Source organism: Triturus cristatus, chromosome 11 (genome assembly GCF_964204655.1).
Source record: "Triturus cristatus chromosome 11, aTriCri1.1, whole genome shotgun sequence".
Lineage (NCBI taxonomy): Eukaryota > Metazoa > Chordata > Amphibia > Caudata > Salamandridae > Triturus > Triturus cristatus.
In genome coordinates this window covers 694,666,286-694,686,371 of record NC_140594.1, presented here as the reverse complement: position 1 = coordinate 694,686,371, position 20,086 = coordinate 694,666,286, and the positions used below count along the sequence as shown (strand labels likewise).

At 44.9% G+C, this 20,086-nt stretch overlaps 1 protein-coding gene across 1 annotated transcript in view; it reads left to right on the top strand.

Annotated features, from left to right (window-relative positions):
• The window catches only part of LOC146785328 (ephrin type-B receptor 1), a 793,299-nt gene that overhangs the window by 674,333 nt on the left and 98,880 nt on the right, over positions 1-20,086 (top strand). Inside the window, exons 14-16 of the mRNA XM_085634314.1 lie at positions 8,424-8,617; positions 9,481-9,636; positions 13,253-14,506. Coding sequence (XP_085490440.1) covers positions 8,424-8,617; positions 9,481-9,636; positions 13,253-13,361 — 459 coding nt within the window. The 3' untranslated portion in view covers positions 13,362-14,506. The remainder of the gene's footprint in view (positions 1-8,423; positions 8,618-9,480; positions 9,637-13,252; positions 14,507-20,086) is intronic.

Genomic DNA, 20,086 nt, shown 5'->3' with positions numbered 1-20,086 from the left:
TCATGAGAGCAGTGCCGTGATTGGCCTGAGTGGGCTTGCTTAATGCTTTCTCAGGGCCTTGGAGCCTGCACCTCTAATCCACCCAGCTGTAGAATACAGCTCAGGTGGAGAGCGATCAAAGTGCGCAAGACGTTATGGATGGCATTAAACAGCTGGCCAAACCATTATGCGCATTTTGCAGTGTGCACTACTCCTCCCCCTGAACTCCTCATGGACCTGCCCAGACTTGGCTGTCTGCAGCAGAAAGAAAAATAAAATGATAATAAAATTGTTTTATTATCATTTTATTTTTCCAGTTTCTGTCTGCTGCCTGACACTCAAGCAAGGGGGGGCAACACTCCTCCGCCTTAGTGGAGGAGCCGCCGCTGGATTCACACACAAAGTCAGGGAGAAAGTTGGCATAGGAAGAACAACACATATTTTTATGGATACAGAGAGTTAGATATAAGTCGACTAATGGATGTAAAGAGCTAGCTAAAAAGGAGGAGAAAACCTCAAAACTGGTCATCATTCTCAATGAGGTAAAGATGGAACCTCATGGTAATTTTTATGGAGAAATTTCTTGGAAATGTGACTAGTAGGGAGGTTATTGTTCTCGGAAGGAAGGTGTTGTTTGTGGTTTTCAGGGACTTTTGAAGTGCAAGAAGTGAGTTCACTCTTGCATTAGAGGGTTGGGAACCACACTAATGCAGAGTATTGTTATCTGGGATGGTAAGCACTGTAAATGGCTGGTTTCTGACGGCTCTTTTGTGCAATGAGTGACTTGATTTTTTTTGTTTTAAAAGAAATGTGTTTAAGAGTGATCAGTGATAGAGCAGCAGTGGTGAATGTATTGGTTGTTGAATTTAAAGACGTTGGGGAGGAACAGAAGGAGGTGTTAGAAGAATATGAAAAGAGGTCACTGCTAGCACGGTATCCAGGGCTGGCTTTAGGGCAGTGCGACTGGTACGGCCGCACTGGGTGCTGATCTGTGGAGGGGGGGATGTGACCTCAGGGGGGCCCTTTGTTTAGCAATATCTCATGTTAGGAGAGATGAGGGGCACTTTTGCAGGTGGTAGGGAGAAAATCCGAGGAGGTGGTGATGACATGTGGGGGCGCCAAAAGCGATTTTCACACCGGGTCCCACTAGCGCTAAACCCTGCCATGACTGTATCCATGCCTGTTGGACTTGGCCCTTTGTGGCTAAAGTTCCTCAAACTTTTTGCCTTCCTCCTAGAACGTTTTCTGACATTTAGTTGCCGACTTAGATGCTTTGGGCACTTTGCCACTGTTGATCAGTGTCAAAGTGCAAGTGCTCCCTGTATAAAGTGTTATGGTAATTGGTTGTCCATAATTGGTATGTTTGCCTTTCTAGTAAAGTGCACTATGTGTGCCAGGGCTGGTAATGCATATGCTACTGGGGGGCCTGCAGCATTAATTGTATTTGCTGTGAAGGGTTTTGGAGAACAGGAAAAATGGCGCTCAAGCAGGTAAACGAACAGGTAAAATGAGAAGAGATAAGAACAAATGCTTTACGGTGCAAACAGGTTAGGGGAAGACCCAAAACCCCTGTGTAAGGTGTGGGCAAGAGCCCATGCCAGAACAATTATAGACAATTCCTGTGCACACGTTACTACTGGGTAAGATAATCACAGAAAGAACAACAAAGTTCAGACATCAATGTGAAGTAAGTGTTGTTTTAATTCAAGATGAGTCCATCAAAATAAAGGGCGCCAGCCGACACGTGTTTCGTCAACAGAAAAAAAATGTCCGTGACTCTTCAGGGCAAGATGTCAAAGTGGCATCTAGAGAATCCAAAGTACAATACGGAAGTTCGAATCAAAAGCCGGTTCACGGAGGTCGGTACGACCAAGTAGCGAAGGCCTGGTATAGGCGAGTAGGAACAGGGATATCAGGCTGCCGCGGCAGCCTGATATCCCTGTTCCTACTCGCCTATACCAGGCCTTCGCTACTTGGTCGTACCGACCTCCGTGAACCGGCTTTTGATTCGAACTTCCGTATTGTACTTTGGATTCTCTAGATGCCACTTTGACATCTTGCCCTGAAGAGTCACGGACATTTTTTTTCTATGCAGCATTAATTGTGCCACCCACATAAATAGCCCTAAAGAGAGAACTCAGGCCTGCCATTGCAGTGCCTGCGCGCAGTTTGCTAACTGCCATGTTGTCCTGACAAGTGCACCCACTTGCCAGGCCTTACCCTTCCCTTTCCATGCACATCAGACACCCCTATAGTTGGCCCAAGGTACCTCCCTGGGCAGGGTGCAGTGTCCGTGAAAGGTAGGACATGTACAGAGGTGTGTACCATGTCCTGACAGTGAAACACTCTCTATTTAGTTTTTCTCTGTTGCAAGGCCATCTTGCCCATAGGACAGAATGGGGAAGGCTGTGTAATATGTTTCCAGCCCATCTTCCCATAGGCTTAAGATGGAGACATGAAGTTTAGTGTGCCTGAACTCGCAATTTAATATCACATCTTTTTGTGAAGGTGGTTTTTGAATTGTGTGTTTAGAAACCACGCTTTTATAAGTGGCTGTTTTTTTTGTTCTAACAATTCTGTGTTTCTCTACTTGGCGGTGGATTGACCGTCTGGATTTGAATGTGATAGGATCTGGGAAATGTCTTGACCCGGGGTGGAGTAGGTGAGACAGCACCAGGCTGACGTGCATCCGGAGTGTAGGGGGGAGGAGTAACCCCCTGGATGTGAAGAGGCCTGGGCTGCTGCCATAAAAGAATGGCTCCTCCTCCTGCTGAGTGATTGAGGAACCAGACCCCCACTATCAAAGGAAGAAGGTGTCACTGGCAGGGAGACACCCAGAACTGGTTTGGACTGGGGTCAGTGCCCACTGAACACAAAGTCTTCAAAGACATTAATGGGTATAACTATGAGAGCTGAAACCCCTGATCGTTGGACTGATCAAGACTGAAAAGGATTGAAACTACTTCGTGGTCCAGAGGAACCTCTGCCAAGGAAGAACAGCTGAAGAGACTGAAGAGAAGGACTGACCCTTGCTGTGTGTTCTGGGGCTCGCCTGCAGTTTACTGATTTAACTAAGGAGAGGCTAAGGGACTTTTCTGTGTTCTGTGTCCACCTGGTTGAAAGGACTTTGCTGTGTGCTGTGTCCCGAAGTAACTTGTCTCCAAGGGCCCGAGGAGAGCTAGCTCCCTGTTGTGGAAACTCAGGAACATCAAAGTTTCTAAGTGTGTCTCAGCGACACTGTGTGCATGTGCTTTTTGCAGCCTGAGACCTTCGTAAGCATTGCCCCGAGACTGTGTGGCCCGAAACCCAACCGAGTCTCAACGACGCTTTGTGCGTGTGCAGCCTGAGACTGCAGTGGGGTCCGTAGTGCTGGTTGGAAAGTGCCCCGTAACTGCAGTGCTCCCACAGCATGAATCATCGTCCACGCTGCTATGTAGCTGTTTGTGGCCCAGGCCGTCATCGTAACGGAGGCTGTGGATCAAGATCGTCGCTGCCGGCCCGAGCCGCAACGTGCTGAAGGATTTTGTAAAGCTAAGGAAGTTGTGAGGTAATCGTGATCGTTGTTCGCAAGAGGAATCTGCCCAAGATTGTCAGCAACGGAGAAGGCAGCGTCGTAACCTGTCCGGCTACAGCGTCGCCTTGCATCGGAGATGCGTCGTCATCGAGAGCACCCAGCAGGATGTCCAACGAGCAGGGAGAGAGAGATAGCGAGGCAGCGCATCCCCCAGGTAAGGCTTGGACTCCGGTCGGGAGCCTCAAGCATGTATGGCCTGGGGAGGCTTGCAGGAGGAGTACAGGAGTGCTCCCGTCTCTCTCCCGCTGCATCGCGTAAGACGCGCTGAGTCCTCGAGCAGCCCGGACCTGCCTTGCTGCCCCTGGAAGTTCAGGACTGTTGTCTGTGGTTGGGGCCTAGTGGTGCCCACGCTAATCGCGTTGATTGGCCTGGTATTATTCCTGCATTACAAACTGCCTTATTACTTGCATTAGGGATTGTATTATTCCTGCATTACGAACTGTATTAGTCTGACAATACGAACTGCATCAGGACTGCATTTGAACATCGTGAACTGCTCATTAATACTGCAAGAACCTACAAGTGTCTGTTGGCCTAATAACCGGCAAAGTGAAATATTACGAATACTCATATGTTGGATTTTTATCGCTTGGCCTTACTGTATTTTTCTTCTTGATAAAGATACCGGTATTTTCATACATCAGTGTGATGTCCATTTGTGGTGTTATCACTGTGTAACTGGGAGTGTGGTTGCAAATACTTTACACATTGCCTTGAAGGTAAGCCCGTCTGCTCATGCCAAGCTACCAGAGGGTGAGCAGGGGTTATCAAAGAGGGTGTCCCTCCTTTCCCTGACTAGAAGCACTAAGGTAACTGCATCAGCCAACTAGAGACCTCCAGTTCTAACAATGCCTTTTTAAGTTACTCTAGTTGGGTTCACCGTATTGTGTGTCTTTGTTGCATTTAGGTTCAGGGTCCGTTGCATGTGTATGTGTTCAATGAATTACCATACATGGCAACACAGCCGATTCAGTCGGGAGATTCACGATTTTGAAGCCAGAAATGTATTTAATTTAGCTGTCTCCCGTCTAAAATTGCCTCTACAGGAATAAAAGTCAATGAAAAAAATGAACTCTTGATTTTTTACTTTAGAACCTCCCACTTCCACTTGTTAAATGGGTGTGTAGTGTTCATCTGCAGGTGGGTCTGAAGAGAGACTGCCCCACTGCTACAGGCAGCGGCCTCCCTCCCTGCAGCACGAGCCCGTCTGCGCATCCAGCACCAGTTTGCCATAGAGAGAACCTTATCTCCGCCATTACTCGGTCTCTTCCGCAGCTCCTTGTGTCAGCTTTCAAAAGATGGACCAGGTTGGAAATGAAAAAGGAAGCATGAAAGGGAAGAAAATTGGAAAGAACTGCCGGTGGGCTGAGAGGTAATTGGAGTGGAGCAGCCTTTGAACATGTTCAGAGCTTTGTCAGGCAGAGAGAGTGGCTCCGGTCGCTGCCCTGTAGTGTCGTGAGCGACAGACGTAATGAGGGATGGAGCTTTTTCCTCCAAGAACGTCTGAGAAATCAGCCCGGAACTCCGCGGCTCCGATTAACCTCCAGCCGCCCCGGCTCTGCCGTCGCCCGGAGCTGCCTCGCTCTTTTCATCACTGATCAGAGAGGCCGGGCCCGGGGCCTCCCCACCGCCCGGTAATTACTGCGGCTCCGCGTGGAAGAAGCATGGCGCTCGTCGGCTCCTTCAACGGGACTGAAGATGGCGGAGGCAGCCGTGCCGCGTTTCTGACCTCCAACCTTTGATCCGGCTACGCGGCTTGCGCCAGCAGGCTGGAATGTGCACCCATAACTATACACACGCACTCTGATGTGGCTCGGGTCCGAGTGAGCTCACCCAGGAGGCTCTAAGAAGGACTGACCTACCAAACAACGCAAGCCCACCAGCAAACCCCGCAGGCCCAGCCTGGTATTTATTTATCCAGCGATACATTTCGTCAGGTCTGCTGACATTTATAGTGAAAAAAACAGTATGCCAGTGGTTTTGCTGCAAACATCAGAATCACGGTATGTGAGCAGCAGACAGTTAAAGCACATACCCTGATTTAACGGATCACTCGTAATCAAGGCCTAAGGCAAAAAAAAAACAACTGTGAGCTTATTTAGTTCCTCACCAAAAAAACACTCTAGGAAATGGGGCCTCTTATCAGCTCAGGTGCCAGTGACTAAAATGAATTCTCATCGCTGCGCGACAAGAGACAGAACATCTGCTTTTCCGCAAGGGACTAAAACCAGCACTTTTTCAAAGCAGTCCTTTCGGTGTGAACATGAGCTCATTCCGAGGGCGCCAAGAGCTTATCCGCCTCGGCAGCAAACTGAAGCGACTTTTGGGAGCGAGTTCTCGCTTTGTAAAAAAGCTTTCACATCACTGCCTCTGTCTGCGCTCAATTGATTTGCTTTTTTCCTCCAGCGGTGATGTACCTGCCTGCGTTAGTGTTATTGTATCCCAGTGCATTTTTTCATCTTTTGCCTTTCTATTTTTTTTTCTTACATCTTTGAGAGAGTTATATTTATGTTTTAGCTCAATGTATGTTTATGTACTTGGGTATCGGTAGACTTTTTCCTTTTCATTTTTTTAATTTGTATCTGTGTATTCTTCTGTCTTCCCATTTGTGGCATATATTGGTTTGCATCTACTTTTTGTCTTGTCTTTCAGTGTGCATTTGGTTGGTTTGTTTTTGCATTCCTCCCTTTTTTCACGTCCCTGTGTCTCTTATTATATTCCCTGGATCCTAGTTTACCAAACATTGCATTTCATCCTGTCATATTTTATGGTTGTGTTACTTGTGCGTCTTTGTTGTTTGAATGCCTGTGCTTTTTTCATTATTTACTCACATTTGTGCTTTTAGCTGTATTGTCTGTATGCACTCCTTCAAAGTGTGCCTCTTCTTGGGGTGTAGTAGGTGCATTTGCATTTTTGTGTACATCATTCTTGCAGTGTGCAATGTATCTTTTCTCTTTCCTCTTTTGTCTGAGTATGTGGTGGGCTTTCGGCAATTGCTCCATTTTAACAAATGTTTTACTGTACTTTTACTTTTCTTTAGTTTGAGTGTGCATTTTATCTTTTTTTTCTTCAGGTAGCCTTATTACGTCTCTCCACTCATGGCTACTGCTGTCTCTTTTAAGTGTTTGTCATGTACATATGTCTCCCGGTACCTCTTTAACTGTTATGCAGTACATGTATATTTTACTTTCCCATGGGGCATCAGAGCATTGCTCAGATTGGGATTCATCTGTTCGCATCTTGCTGTTTATGCGTGGGTGTTGCTTTTCTCCTGTACTATGTCTTTTCATACCCATTTTTAGCATGCATTCTGCAGGTGTACAACTGTATCTGTGTATATTCCTGGTACATGTTGTATGGGATTCATTGCATTTCTGGCTGTTTCTGTGTCTCTTAACATATTTCGTCAATTGTGTGTTGTTTTTCCATTTTTTCTTTGCAGTCGTCTACTGTGTTTTTTGTTGTTTTTTTTACTTTAGGTGTTTGTTGTGCATCTTTGTATTTCTTTCGAATACTCCTTGGTCTTCTCGAAGGCTGTGAGTCTGTCTTTGTGCCTTGTTAGCCTTCTTTCCCAATGCACACTAGTTTCTGTGAACCTTATGAGGCATTCTATATCATTAGTGTTTGTGCCGGTGTTTGAATGTGCATCTTGACGTTTGTCTGCTTGAGAGGGTGCACTAGAGACCATATGTGAGTGTCTGAATCTGTGTTGGTAAATCTCGCATGCACATGCACGCTTGTGTTGTATGTGAGAGAGGGCAAGAGAGAAACTGAAGGTTAATTCTGATGCGAATTATTTTTATTGCTTTGCGGAATCTGTGATGCTCCGGTGAATCGATAGGTTATTTGTGGTTAAATCAACTTGAATTTAGTTTTATAGTCAAGCTCTACGTGATGGCATTATTAAATTCCAGGTGCTTTGCAGCATTCTCAACCCATAAATCACCCTCTACACGAGCGCCTGTGTCTCATTAGTGCAGCAGGTACAGCAGCAGTGGCTACTCAGGGATATGAGGCCCCCACTGAACCCAAATCATGTCTCTTTTTGATTAACCAAAAGGGCAGCCCTATTTTGCGTAATTGCCTTTAAGTCAGTGGCATCCTTGCTTATCAATGTCTTCACAACTGTACTGTAACAAAAACATCGTTTTTGTTATGCGTAAACTGGGGAACATGCCATGAACTGGATTATTTTCAGGTATGATCAAATTTGGATATCAGGGAAAAGAGGCACAGATAATTAAATGAACAGTTTAGGAACACACAGTTTGGGTAAGTGGGAAGCTCGTACCGGGAAAATGGTCTGAAGGAAGGCCATGTTGAGCGATTCCAAAAGTGCGTTGAGAGTGACATAATGCTATTTCAAAATCCCTGGTATGACGCCCTTTTCTGAGCACTTTCACACCATTCCACTTTGTCAATACGGTCAGCCCATCTAAAACTCACCTCCCTCCTCTCAGGCGCGCGTTCCGGGCGGAAGCCACATTAAGGCTTTGCTTGTTTTCTGCTCGAGGGTCCAAAAGACCTCTTGTTGAGTTAGACCCTGGTATCTAGCTCAAGCCTTCACTGGCTCCCCAACTCTATACATCTTGGCATTCTGGTATTTGTGGTTTAGAATAGTATGATAAATGCAGGACTGCAAGTATCAGAATGCCAAATGACTCAAGGAGCAGGACAAGACGAGCATCTCAGCATGAGAACTTTGCCATTTGGCAATTTTTCTTCACAAATGGTAAACGAATCGTGTGATCTTCCTTATGAACTATATATTTAATTATTTCCACTCTCAATGTTTTTAGATTATTGTTTGCGCCTCCTGTTTTTGTTTGAGCACTTTTCTCACACTGCAGGCTTCTTCCTTCCTCTGCAGGTCATTAACGCTATTGAACAGGATTACCGGCTGCCCCCTCCCATGGACTGCCCAGCTGCTCTACACCAACTAATGTTGGACTGCTGGCAGAAGGACCGAAATTCTCGGCCTCGCTTCACTGAGATTGTCAACACCCTGGACAAGATGATCCGCAATCCAGCAAGTCTCAAGACCGTGGCAACCATCACCGCTGTGTAAGTCTGCATTGCTCATTGCATACAAACTAGAAAAATCAGCCATGTTTTCCCCCATTCCTCATTCATTCTCCATGGGCACCACAGGACCACGTATCTACCGTGCACCACGATTTCAACTTAGAACTTTTGTGTGGTCAGACAAAGCGGTGACCATTGGAGCATTCTCATTAACCATGCAACACTCAATGGTTGTTATGTCTTGACCCTGCCTGTAAAACTCCAATTTTAGTGGGAGATTCTTCTCTCAATAAAAGTTTTGCAGGAAAATGTCTTTCGCAAACAATTTTCATGCAAGAAGTTTCTCTGTGACTTTGTCAATAATTCAATAATTGTGAAATCTATTATCTGATTAAAACCTTTACAGTTCTTACAAAATCTGAATTTCTTACATTCCCAATTACCATACGCAGGGCCGTAGCTTCAGTGGGGTTGTTTGGGGGTGTTACCCCCAGTACATTTTTTCTCTAGTAAGTAGTAGGCTACAGATGCTCTCAGTTGGTTTTAGTGAAGTTCCTGCAGATTTTACTTGAGATTTTTACACACACACCCCCACAGTGACAGTGAGTTGTAAACCTGTGTGTGTGTGTGTCCCATCAGCAGAAGGAGAGAACAGGGGCCAGAGTGTTTTTTGGAGAGGGTGGAAGTGAAAAGGGAGTACCAATGACATCTAAAGACCAGATATAGAAAAATGTTGTAGTTCACAGTTTTTGCAGCCAGAGGATGCGTGAGATAAAGTGATTGGGGACGCAGTGGGCTGTACGTGCGCCTTTATCAGCCGATTTTGCATGGTTTGGAATGTTTCAATGCTTGATGTGTTCGTTTGTTGTATATTCTCACTTTTAACTCTCTTTCCCCTCTAGGCCTTCTCAGCCACTGCTAGACCGCTCTATCCCAGACTTCACCGCTTTTACCTCAGTGGACGACTGGCTTGATGCCATTAAGATGGGTCAGTACAGGGACAACCTTCTCAACGCTGGGTTCACATCTCTTCAGCTTGTTTCCCAAATTACTTCAGAGTGAGTATATCAAAATAAACTTCATGGCACCTTGTGGGACAGTCATGGTGGAGAGCAATGGGGGATTTTGCCTGTAATCAAATACAATCTAAATAGTCATGTCTTCACTCACTTATGGGGAAGGGTAGGCGACCAAAACCCAGTCAGTCTGAGGCAGAATTCTATAGCCTTGGAGCCTGAATGGAAAAGGCTCTACCCCTGTATAGTTTGAAGTACTGGGTAAAAGATAATATGGTGTGAACAGGAATATGGTGTCATATCTATTAGCCAGGAAAGCTTGACTGACTGAATGGAAAGCTTTATGTACAATCCTCAGGTATTGGAATTGTGTCCAGCAACTCACCATCAAGCAAACTAGAACGGCAAACCCTCCCAAACTATATCTGTGCCTGCTGGTACCACATACCAATGGACAGCATACTTCAACATATATTGGCTGTGAAAGACCATATATTGTGGAAGTCCCACGTGAAGACCAGCGATGCTATCTAATGATTAGAACGCCAAGGAGACATTCAGTTCCTTCTTTGTACCTATGGGAATAAAGGCAGAGTGTGTTTGAGAATCGTCATTTGAAACTGCTTTTGATCACAATGTTGACCTGCCGAATAAGAAGTACTCTAAAGCCATGCCGCAGAGGAAATGCAGGTGGGGAGAGGCCCATGTTGCCTGGCCAGCAACTCAGATTCCGACTGCTCCTAATGCCCCAGACATTAAAAGTTTGGTTTCGTCCCTAGGATATTAAAAGCATGGCCTACAGCCAATATTGCACTGAAAATGGGCACATACAAAATTCAGAGTTTCTGTTTGAATTTTCTCCATCAATTCCAAATATTATTTAAGCATGGTGTTTATAAGTAAACATTTGAAGCTGAAATTATTCAATCAGGGGGATAAAAAGCTGTACATATACATTGGAGCTATGGATGACCCATTTGGTTGCTTGAGGTCAGTTGAAGAGACAAGGAAGACATTTATGCCAGTGCAATACATTACAATTAGTCCAGCTAGTAGGAGCAGATCCGGTCATGCACCATTCTTCAAATGCCAGGTTGGAAAAAAGTGGCAGACTAGTCCACCGTGTCTAACACATCACATCAAACATTTGAGTAGGATGATAGTGCAGACAGCGTTGGATTGGTAACGCGGGCACAAGGGCAATGCCCGAGGGGCCGGTGTCCAAGCTCCAGCTGTGGGCTCCTTTTTTGAGCAGCCTGGGGGGGCTGATTTGGGCAGTTTCTGCGTTGTTTGATGATGCCAGCAGACCAGTGGGTGCCTAAGTGGCATTTCTGGAGGCAGATGGGCGCTCATTACCTCACTTTTATCAAAGGGCAGAAGTGTCACTCCCTTTTTCTCGCTGGGCCGGCCCATTATTATATGCATATTGAGCGGGGGCAGGGGGCCTGAACAAAAGTGGCCTCACTTATATTCAGGTGTGGTTCACCAGTGTAAACTAATCAGTGCATTTTTTGAACGCTCCCCCCACACCTTTTTTTATAAAATTTCGCCGAAGCAGTATTTTGCGGAAAGGCAATATGCAAATGTGGGCCACTTTTTTTTTGCGTGCCCAGGTCCATTTTCAATCTCAATCCAACCCTGAGTGCAGACACCTTTCCTTCCTCTTGACTATGTTCGTTGACCATTGTAACTATAACATAATGTGTGCTCCTGTTCGGTTTATACCTAGCCTAGTAGCAGAGACCTTTTAAGGCTTGGGCAAAGTGGGCTCTGGCCTAGGGTGCCAGACTTTCAGGGGGCTCCCTGATAGAACCTGCGTTGTTCTGCAGAGAGTCTTTCCCTCATAATTCTTAAAATGGTTGTTTTAAAGAACATTTTCCTTTAATTTATTTTTAATGTGGATAATATGTGAGAGACTATTACAGACATTTTGCAGCGAAGTTTTGTGTTTATATTTCATGCAACATCCATAAAAAAAGTATTTTTTCAGATCATAACAGGACCTCACTTATGAGAAATGGGAGAGTGTCACAGTGATTATTTGCAGTAATATTAGTGAGCTGCTGCTGTGTTGCAATATTGAAAACACATGTCGCTATTCCTGAATATTAGATGTAAAAACCTTTAGAGTTTGGAGGAGTGTGCCATAAGGTACCTGACAAAAGAGGGCATAAAAGAGCTGGAATTGGATCATAAATTCAAAGCTGCAAAATACATTTGGCCCAGGGCCACCAAAATCCTTAAGAAGTCTCAGCCTAGCAGTGGTTCAAGATGGCGTTGATTGCTGGAAAAGTGGGTGTTTACAAAAGGTTGCTGTAGTAACCTCTGGGACTTGTTTAAGCGCCTTCCCAGGGCCAGGATCTGCAAGGGAACCGAAATGCTAGTAAGGTTACGTTTGTGAGAGGGGCAGTGTGCATTCAAACACAGCAGGTTATCGCTCAGACTTCCTCAGTGTGTCTTTCATACTAGAATCAATTGTAACTGTTAAACGTTGTTCTTCTCATTATGCCCAAGCAAAGAGTTGTGTCAGAAGTAACAGAGCCAGCTCCCAGAAGGTTTAGAACATAGAAGATGTTACCAGCAAGAGCTAAATCATGATCATCAGTGGCCTAGGGTTCCTCACCTTGGAAATAAGGTGAAATCTTGTTGAAGAAGGCTTACCAGTAATGCAATAGTAAAAATTGTAAGAATCCTATTAGTTTTTTTAGCTAGGTTGAATTTCGTTTAGGCGGGTGGGTAGGCTGGGCATCTCTTATGTGTCTCTGCTTGTAATGTTATGTTTGAAGGTCGTTCTGGCTGCTAGGTGGGACTAATGTAGTTATCATAAGGAAAGCAGTAATTTGTGAGAATGTATGAACCCTACTGCTAATCCAGTCGATGCATTTATGGTGGGTCTTCATGAGGGCAGCATTGATGTGGTCTAGTCAACTAGCCGAATACTCATTATGGACGTTCTCATAGGAAACCTGGTGTTGCAGGATAGAGCCATGTGAAATTCTTTACGTTTCTCCTTCCAGGAGCATTGATTGTTTGACGATCGTGCATCTTCTACTGTGTGTGCCATGTGGCTTTTTAGGCAGGAGAAGCTAGCACAATAAGGTCTAGTGACTTGGCTATGAGTAAGATCATTGGGGAGCCCCCAATTCTTGAAACTACTTTTGCCAGTCCCTGGATTTCAGGAGTAGTATTTCAATAATGAACTGTGGTGTACTACTAGAAGAGTAGTCACCCAGCCAGAGTCATGTGCAAGGTATTCTTCTGGTCACTTTTGCTTTATTAGGTTGGGGCATTGTTGTTTATTGTAGGTTAATCACTTGAACAAAATAAAATAACATGTTGTTTACATATCAGTGACCCGAAACCACAGCCTGCCAAAACATAAACAAATGTTCCAATCACTAGATCATACTTATTGGCAATCAGAATGCATCAATCAAATGCAAGTGACGTGTGGTCATGGGATTTTGGTGGGATAGTGAAAACTCAGGCGTTATTAAATCTGTAAACCATGGTGATACTAAATGGTGACCCAGGTACCACTTCTTATCAGTCCAATGTGCGTGGCTAAATGGGAGGGAAACCACATGTTCTGCATTAAACAATGATATTTTGCATGCCTCTTTAGTCTTCAACTAAGTTATTCTTCTTACGGTTGCAGGGACCTCTTGAGGATAGGCGTGACATTGGCAGGACACCAGAAGAAGATCCTGAACAGCGTTCAATCCATGAGGGTGCAAATCAGCCAGTCGCCAACTTCCATAGCATGAGATCAGGGCTGGGGGAAGGGATGGGGAGAAACACAGGGGTGGGGCAGGGAGGGGAGCAGGGTCTTTTGGAGGTGAAGACTGGCCAAGCCTTGAAACTCCACAGCTGGTGAGGCTTGAAGTCTGAGGTGGACGCTGCACAGAAACCTCGGTCTATCACCGACAAAGCAGCCTTAATGATGCCGCAGGGAGAACCCAACACAGGCAAATCTATAAATGTATACAAATGATGTATTTTAATAGACAATGTGAAAGCCAAACAATGTGTTGGAAAAGACGACAGTGAAGTCGGAGACCCTGCTCTGGGACAGTTAAATCCCTAAAGTGAATTTCCACCCTTACATCAAAAATAACACAGTCAGGGAGTGAACAACCTGGAGTGATGGAATGTAAGACGTCAACACCAACTGATCGACCAACCGTGTTGTTCATCACACTTCATTAGCTTCCATGGTGACCCAAGGATGCCCATTCTGTCCGATTACCAAAGGACTTTTGCTTATGTCATGGCTGCATTAAGGGGGCGGGAGGGTCAGATCCACTCACTTCCATCGTTTTACAAATCTTCATATTGAAGATGGGGTTGTAATTAAAATAAGATTTTTTTTCTTTTTTCACTTGCATTTTTTTTGCAAAAAGGGAAAAAAGACTTGGGGGAGGAGGGTAAGGGAAAGACAACATTAAGAGACCTGCTAATCTGTCTCCATGTGCGTCTGTCTCGTTTTGGTTTGAAAGCAAAATGTGAATTTACCGCCAGTCAGTGTATCAGGTCGAACAGAGAAAAGTGCAGGTTGGTGTTTGTTAGCAAGGCCGTGGGAGCTTTTAGCCAAATGGATATCTCACAACTGACCAGAGTACAAGAATGAACCTTACAAAAATAATTGACTTCAGCGGTGCAAGCCAAGTGGAGGCTGGGATGGCAGATGTTTTTTTTGTAACCTTTGCCCAACCTGTGAACTGCATGGGCATATGGAGGAGCAGTAGGTTTGGAGATTGATACTTGGCGGAGTTCGTTTGGAGTCCACCGTCATTGAAAAAGCCCACGGAAAGGCATTCAATCCAGAGCTCTGGCTTTTCATCCTGTCATCGTCATGCAGACTGCAGTTTTTTAAAGTTGGAACCTCCATTGATGCTTCATGACTCAAAAGGTAGGTGAAGTGGAATATACTCTCTCTATACATTGATACAGTTTTCCAGTTACTGCTACAATGTGCCCTACTTGTGTTACAATGCAATCCTATGTTATACTACAATAATGTATAGGTGATTGTACACCATGGCTGTTTTGGTGCTAAGGGCCTCATTACGATGTCGGGACTGAAGCAGTCTGGAACTGCTCAACCATAAGTCGGCAGTCTAGAACTGCTCGACCTAGGTCGGCAGTTCTGACCTCACAATTTGGGGGAATCATCCATTTTGCTATGGCAGCTTGTGTGGTGGGTGAAAATGGCCTGCAGCACAAATTGCCATAGCAAAATGGATGTTCGGAAACAACTCTGCACATGAGCCAGGGATGTGCCCCCCAAGTTACTTTCCACCTGTCTTTTTATGGCGGGTGGACTGTCGTGGAAGGGCAGACGGAAAGTGCCATCATAATCCCGATGGCGTAGCCAAGCCTGGCTCCGCTGTCATTAGGGGATTATGGTGCCTTCTGACGGGCTCATCATCGGAATCCCCCCACAGGTTTCACTCTGAACGCCATCATCGTTATTTGGCGTTCAGACTGAATCCTACCATGTCAGGCAGAAAGCCTCCAACCGCTGGTCGGAGGATTCCCGCCCGACATCATAATTAGGCCCTAAATAGTTATTGGAGAAGAACTGCTGACCCTAAGTAACATAAACTTATTATAGGGAACTGGGCCAGTTAACCCAAGTACTAAGAGTCCTTGGTAAGAAGCCAAGTTTTCGAGGCTTTCATGAATATTTATGGTGGCATCAGATTGACAGGGCAGGCAGTCGGCCATTGCCTGAGGAACCTGAGGCAAAGGCCAGCTAGTGGGCCGTTTCTTTTCAGTTGTAGATAAAATCACATTTGGCTAGGCTGGCTTGGCCACCTGTGCTTGACCCTAATGTGTGCTGCAACCTTATAGGAAAGATCGAAGCCCATTATAACGAAGGCTCCTGCTTTTCTGTTTTTACAGATTTTTACAGATAAATACAGACAGAAAGCAATGTGTTTTCTGTCTGCATTTATTTTTAAACGTGGATAAATACAGAAAACTGGGCTTCTTTTAAGTGATTCTCCATGCTGTCTTTTCATGAATTATAGTCCAACAGCAGAGCAGAAGGACAGCATGGGAAGTTAAACAAGCATTTACAATGCAATTGTCTCGGCATTGGTAAAATTAGAGCTATTGGCATTGCTCATGACATTATTTTTGTTTATGTTTTTGTTTTTAAAACATTTAAAGAAACGGCATTGTCATGAGCAATGGCAATAGCTCCAACTTTAACAATGCCGAGACCGTTGCATTGTAAATGCTTGGTTTTTCACTTGGAGCCCAACAATAAAGCTTCAGCAGTAACAATATACAAAAATGTTTGTGCACAGTAACTGATAACTGCCAGAATACGCAGAGAAGAGTCCTCAGAGCCTGTTCTATGGAATGCTAGTCTAAGCGAAGTAAGAAAGCTTGGAACAATGGCATTAACTATGAGCACCATCAGAAGAAAGTTGAAATCCGGACTGCCAATTAATCTATTTCCATCCACTGCTATCAACCTTGTCTATAACTACATCTTCACTACTACCCAATTAGCCTATTATTTACATGTGAAATATCCTTAACCCAACACCATGCCATTGCCTCACTACAGATTTTACCTCAATAGTTAGCCGTAATCTTTAACCAAGCAACTAACTCGACAATAACTTTACTGTAACCTTGCCATAATCCCCACCCTAACCCCATCACCAGCCCCAAACTGAAACAAGTTTATGGAGCCTAATGCAATGGCACGAGGAAACAATAAGTGGCGAAGTGAAAAGAAGGTAATGGTATAGCAAGGTAAAGTCTACGAAATAAGGGCAGGACAGCTCAGTTTCAAACATGGGCAGTTACAACATTATTTTGCCAGCTCAGAAAACGATGTGTAATTTCCAGTCCCTGTTCCAGTGGCCTGCTACTGTGCCCTAACCTCCTGAAACTGCCAAGGGACAGCTCTTTCCAGCAGGTTTGTCCTTTGTGTGTGTTATGCACACTCCACAGAGAAAGATTTGAGGGTTAACATGGTGCACTAGGAATGCCAGAACCTGGAGGCAACGGGAACGTTTTTCTCCGGAGTGGAGAACCGGGGGTGATGCTGTTATACCGGAAGGCGAAAACACAACTGATGAGAAGTACGTGAAAAAGAAGTTGAGCAGAAACCGTAATCACACCGACAAGCACAAAGTGAGGCAGACTTACTGGGGAAGCTCCCTCACAACCTGGACGCCTGCCCGAGTCCGGTACGACAGTACTACCTCCCAAATAGAAAGAGAAGAAAGACCAACCATAACAAAACAACACACTTCGCTTGAGACAGGATTGCGCGTTCCGCCTTCCTTCCGAGTGCACACCGCCGTGTCAAGAGCTCTTCCATGCTGCGCCCCGAGATTGCAGACTGCTAAGCACTCGAAATTAGGCGAGCCAATTCAGTTAATGTCAAGTGAAATCTCGAGATATTTCTTTTCATCTAAGCTTTTAATTGAAATATTTCCCGAGCGCTGTGCCACGGGTGATGGTTTCCGACAGCGGTCTGCTCGGCCTGCTACCCTCGCTTCGATACGCGAAAAATGTCATTATTATTTTTGGCAACGCTAATAACCTGGTAATGATGATCTTCTTCGGTTCACCTCCGACCTGCCCTTTAAACCTACACAGCGGCCAGCAGAAAGAGGCATTTGTTCCTGGACTCTGTTGCGCACTTTCGGTTGGGGTGTCCTGCACGACCCTTTTGTCCGAGTCAGTGTTCTGTCTAAATGTCCCGGAAGTACAACAGGCATTTCGTAGAATAGACTGCTGGGTCAGTACTTAACCTGTGCTGTCTGAACTTGCCGAATTTAAAGTTTCACTCTTACCTAGTAACGAAGTCGGATTCCAGGCACGAGTTCTAAACAGAGCAGCAGCCGGACGCAGGGGGAGCGGACGATCACACCACCGCCTTTCTCCGAGGCAGAGCAGAAATGCCTCGGAGAAAGGGAGCGTCCTTTTCGGATTCGGGGGCGTGTTTTGCTGTTGTCTCCTCCCTGAGACTTTTCGCAAAAAACACGCCCCCCGATCCGAAAAGGACGGGGCATGATTGGAGTGACGGGACCTCTTCTCCAATGGCTGGCCAGCATTTACTAGGCCAGCCAATGGAGAACAGGGGAGAAGAGGGGCGGGTTCAAGCCCCTCTTCTCCCAAGTCATTATCTCTCGCGAGCGAGACTGCGCAAGCGCAGCCATCGCTAGCCGAGACCTAAAAACTGGATGAAATTTCTTTAAATAACGTCATATGTCAACATACATTTGTGATATAATGCTAATATTTACCTGTGGATGTATTGCTATGGAATATTTGGCAGTTTAAGTAGCTAAAACATGACCGACATCAAAGTATTACTGCATGTCTATCAGTTAAATAAATATGGAAATGTACAGTTCTACAACATGATTTACCCGCAAAACACTAAATAAATATGGATAAATACAGATAATATGGGCAAAAAATAAATATGGATAAATACAGACGGAAATAAAAAAAAAAAAATACCATAAAACCGGGAGCCCTAATTATAACGAACTACAGAATAATGCCAGGCTCATTGTCTCTGCGGTAGGATAATGAGATAAACTGGGCAGGCACAGCATTTGGTGGGTCCCCTACAATCTTGAGTCTCGCAGCGTGACAGGGAGGCTACTTGGAGTGGATGTGCTATTTTTGAATGTCACAGCTAGCAGGAATGTTACCTGGGGCTGGGGTGAAAGGGGCCTGTGCAGGGAGACAGATTGCGTGTGGTGGCCATCCAAGAGGCTCTACTTTTGTCTCCAGCCGCAGACAGACGAGCCCAGGCGCCTGCAGCCACCTTGTCATCTTAAAAACTGTGAGGGGACTCCTGTTCACCATTGAATGAAAATTAAACAAAAACAATGCAAACAACAAAAAAGTACAAACAAAAATACGTTTTTGACAACACAATAAAAAAAAACACTACTGTGAAAAATGTTCATTCTGGGCCAAAATGATAAAGGGGAGGGAGAATAGTCATGGCAGGACAGTAACAAAATGTATTGAGCAAGTAGAGCAATGTGGAGAGAGACAAAGGGAGAGGTGAGACAGCAGAGTGAAGAAAAATGAAAAAAATCAAGTGAGGAAGAAAGGAAAGGTAGAGGAGCGAGGATAAGAGTGCTAGAGATACAGATGGAGGGATTGAGGAGGAAGAGATTTGGAACAAGAAGTGATGGAAGACAGTGGAGAGAAGGGCAGAAATGATTAAAGATAGAGCAAAAGCTGGAAAGCAGAAGTCGAAAAGAGGGAGACAGGAATGTGATAGAGGATGTGATGTAATGGCCAGAGCTGCCAACTTGGGAACCAGGTTTGAGTCTCCGTGTTGGCTCAACATCCTGGGATTGTAGACAAATTACCTAATCTCCCTGTGCCTACAAAAACCAAATGAATGTGTCCGTGTAAAGTGCTCCAATACCATTGGGTAGAGTTTGCACTATATAAAACTAAAAAAAAAGTGAATGACGAAAGAAATGATGGAGCAGAAGGCAGAAGAGGGTGCAAAACATTTACGGAAGGAGGGTTACTACCTCACATGCACTATCCTATTTCTCTCCCTCAGTCTAGGGCTTAGATTAGAGGTTGTTGGCATTCCAGGATGTAGTGCTAAATAAAGATTTCAATCCACTAGTGGAATTTCCTTCATCAAAGGGATGGAACGGTAAAGGAAATTCCACCTGTGGATTATCCTTTGATTTAAATGATGCCTCTAAGCACAGGAGGAGTTTCCATTACTGTCTCCAGCAAGACAAATTAGGAAACACATAAGAATATAACATTAGGTGTAGTACAAAGAAATTCAAGGGGCAGAGAAACGTGAAAGAGACTGACGGAATAGAGCAAGACAGGAGAAAAAGGGAAGGTTTGTAATACATAAAAATGAAATGAAACAAAGAATAGATACAAAATGACAGGAAAATAAGTGTATGAGAGATATACAAACATCTGAAGAAAGAGCCCCCAGGGGAGACAGGAGTGGGAGAGAGGGGGATTTGTAGACAGAGATAAAGATAGGAAAAGAGAGAGGAGAAATATGGGAGACTGAGTGAAGCACATAAGTACAATGAGAGACACCAAGGAGAGAGAAAGAAGGAGCATATGAAAGAAAAAAGAAGAACTAGAGAGGGGCAAAAAGTGATAGGGAGAATGAGAGAGGCGCACACAGCAAGTAAGATAGGGGTATAGAGACAGAGAAAAAGAAAGGCATTTGGAGTGAATTCCTGCAACTTTTCCAGATTCAAATCAAGTCTCTACCCATACTACATAAGACATCATGTACAAAGTTGTATTCAAAATCCAAAGTCAACGCTTGCAGAGAGGCTCTTGAGTGACAACCAAAAGAGGAAGACCCCTGGTTCCTTGAGGGTGAACAGAAGCCTCCAGACATGACGGATGTGCATGGTTCTCTGACTCATGGCCTGATATAATACATGATATTTAGGAGTCTTTGTGGGGGGAGCACATACTAAGACACCAATAG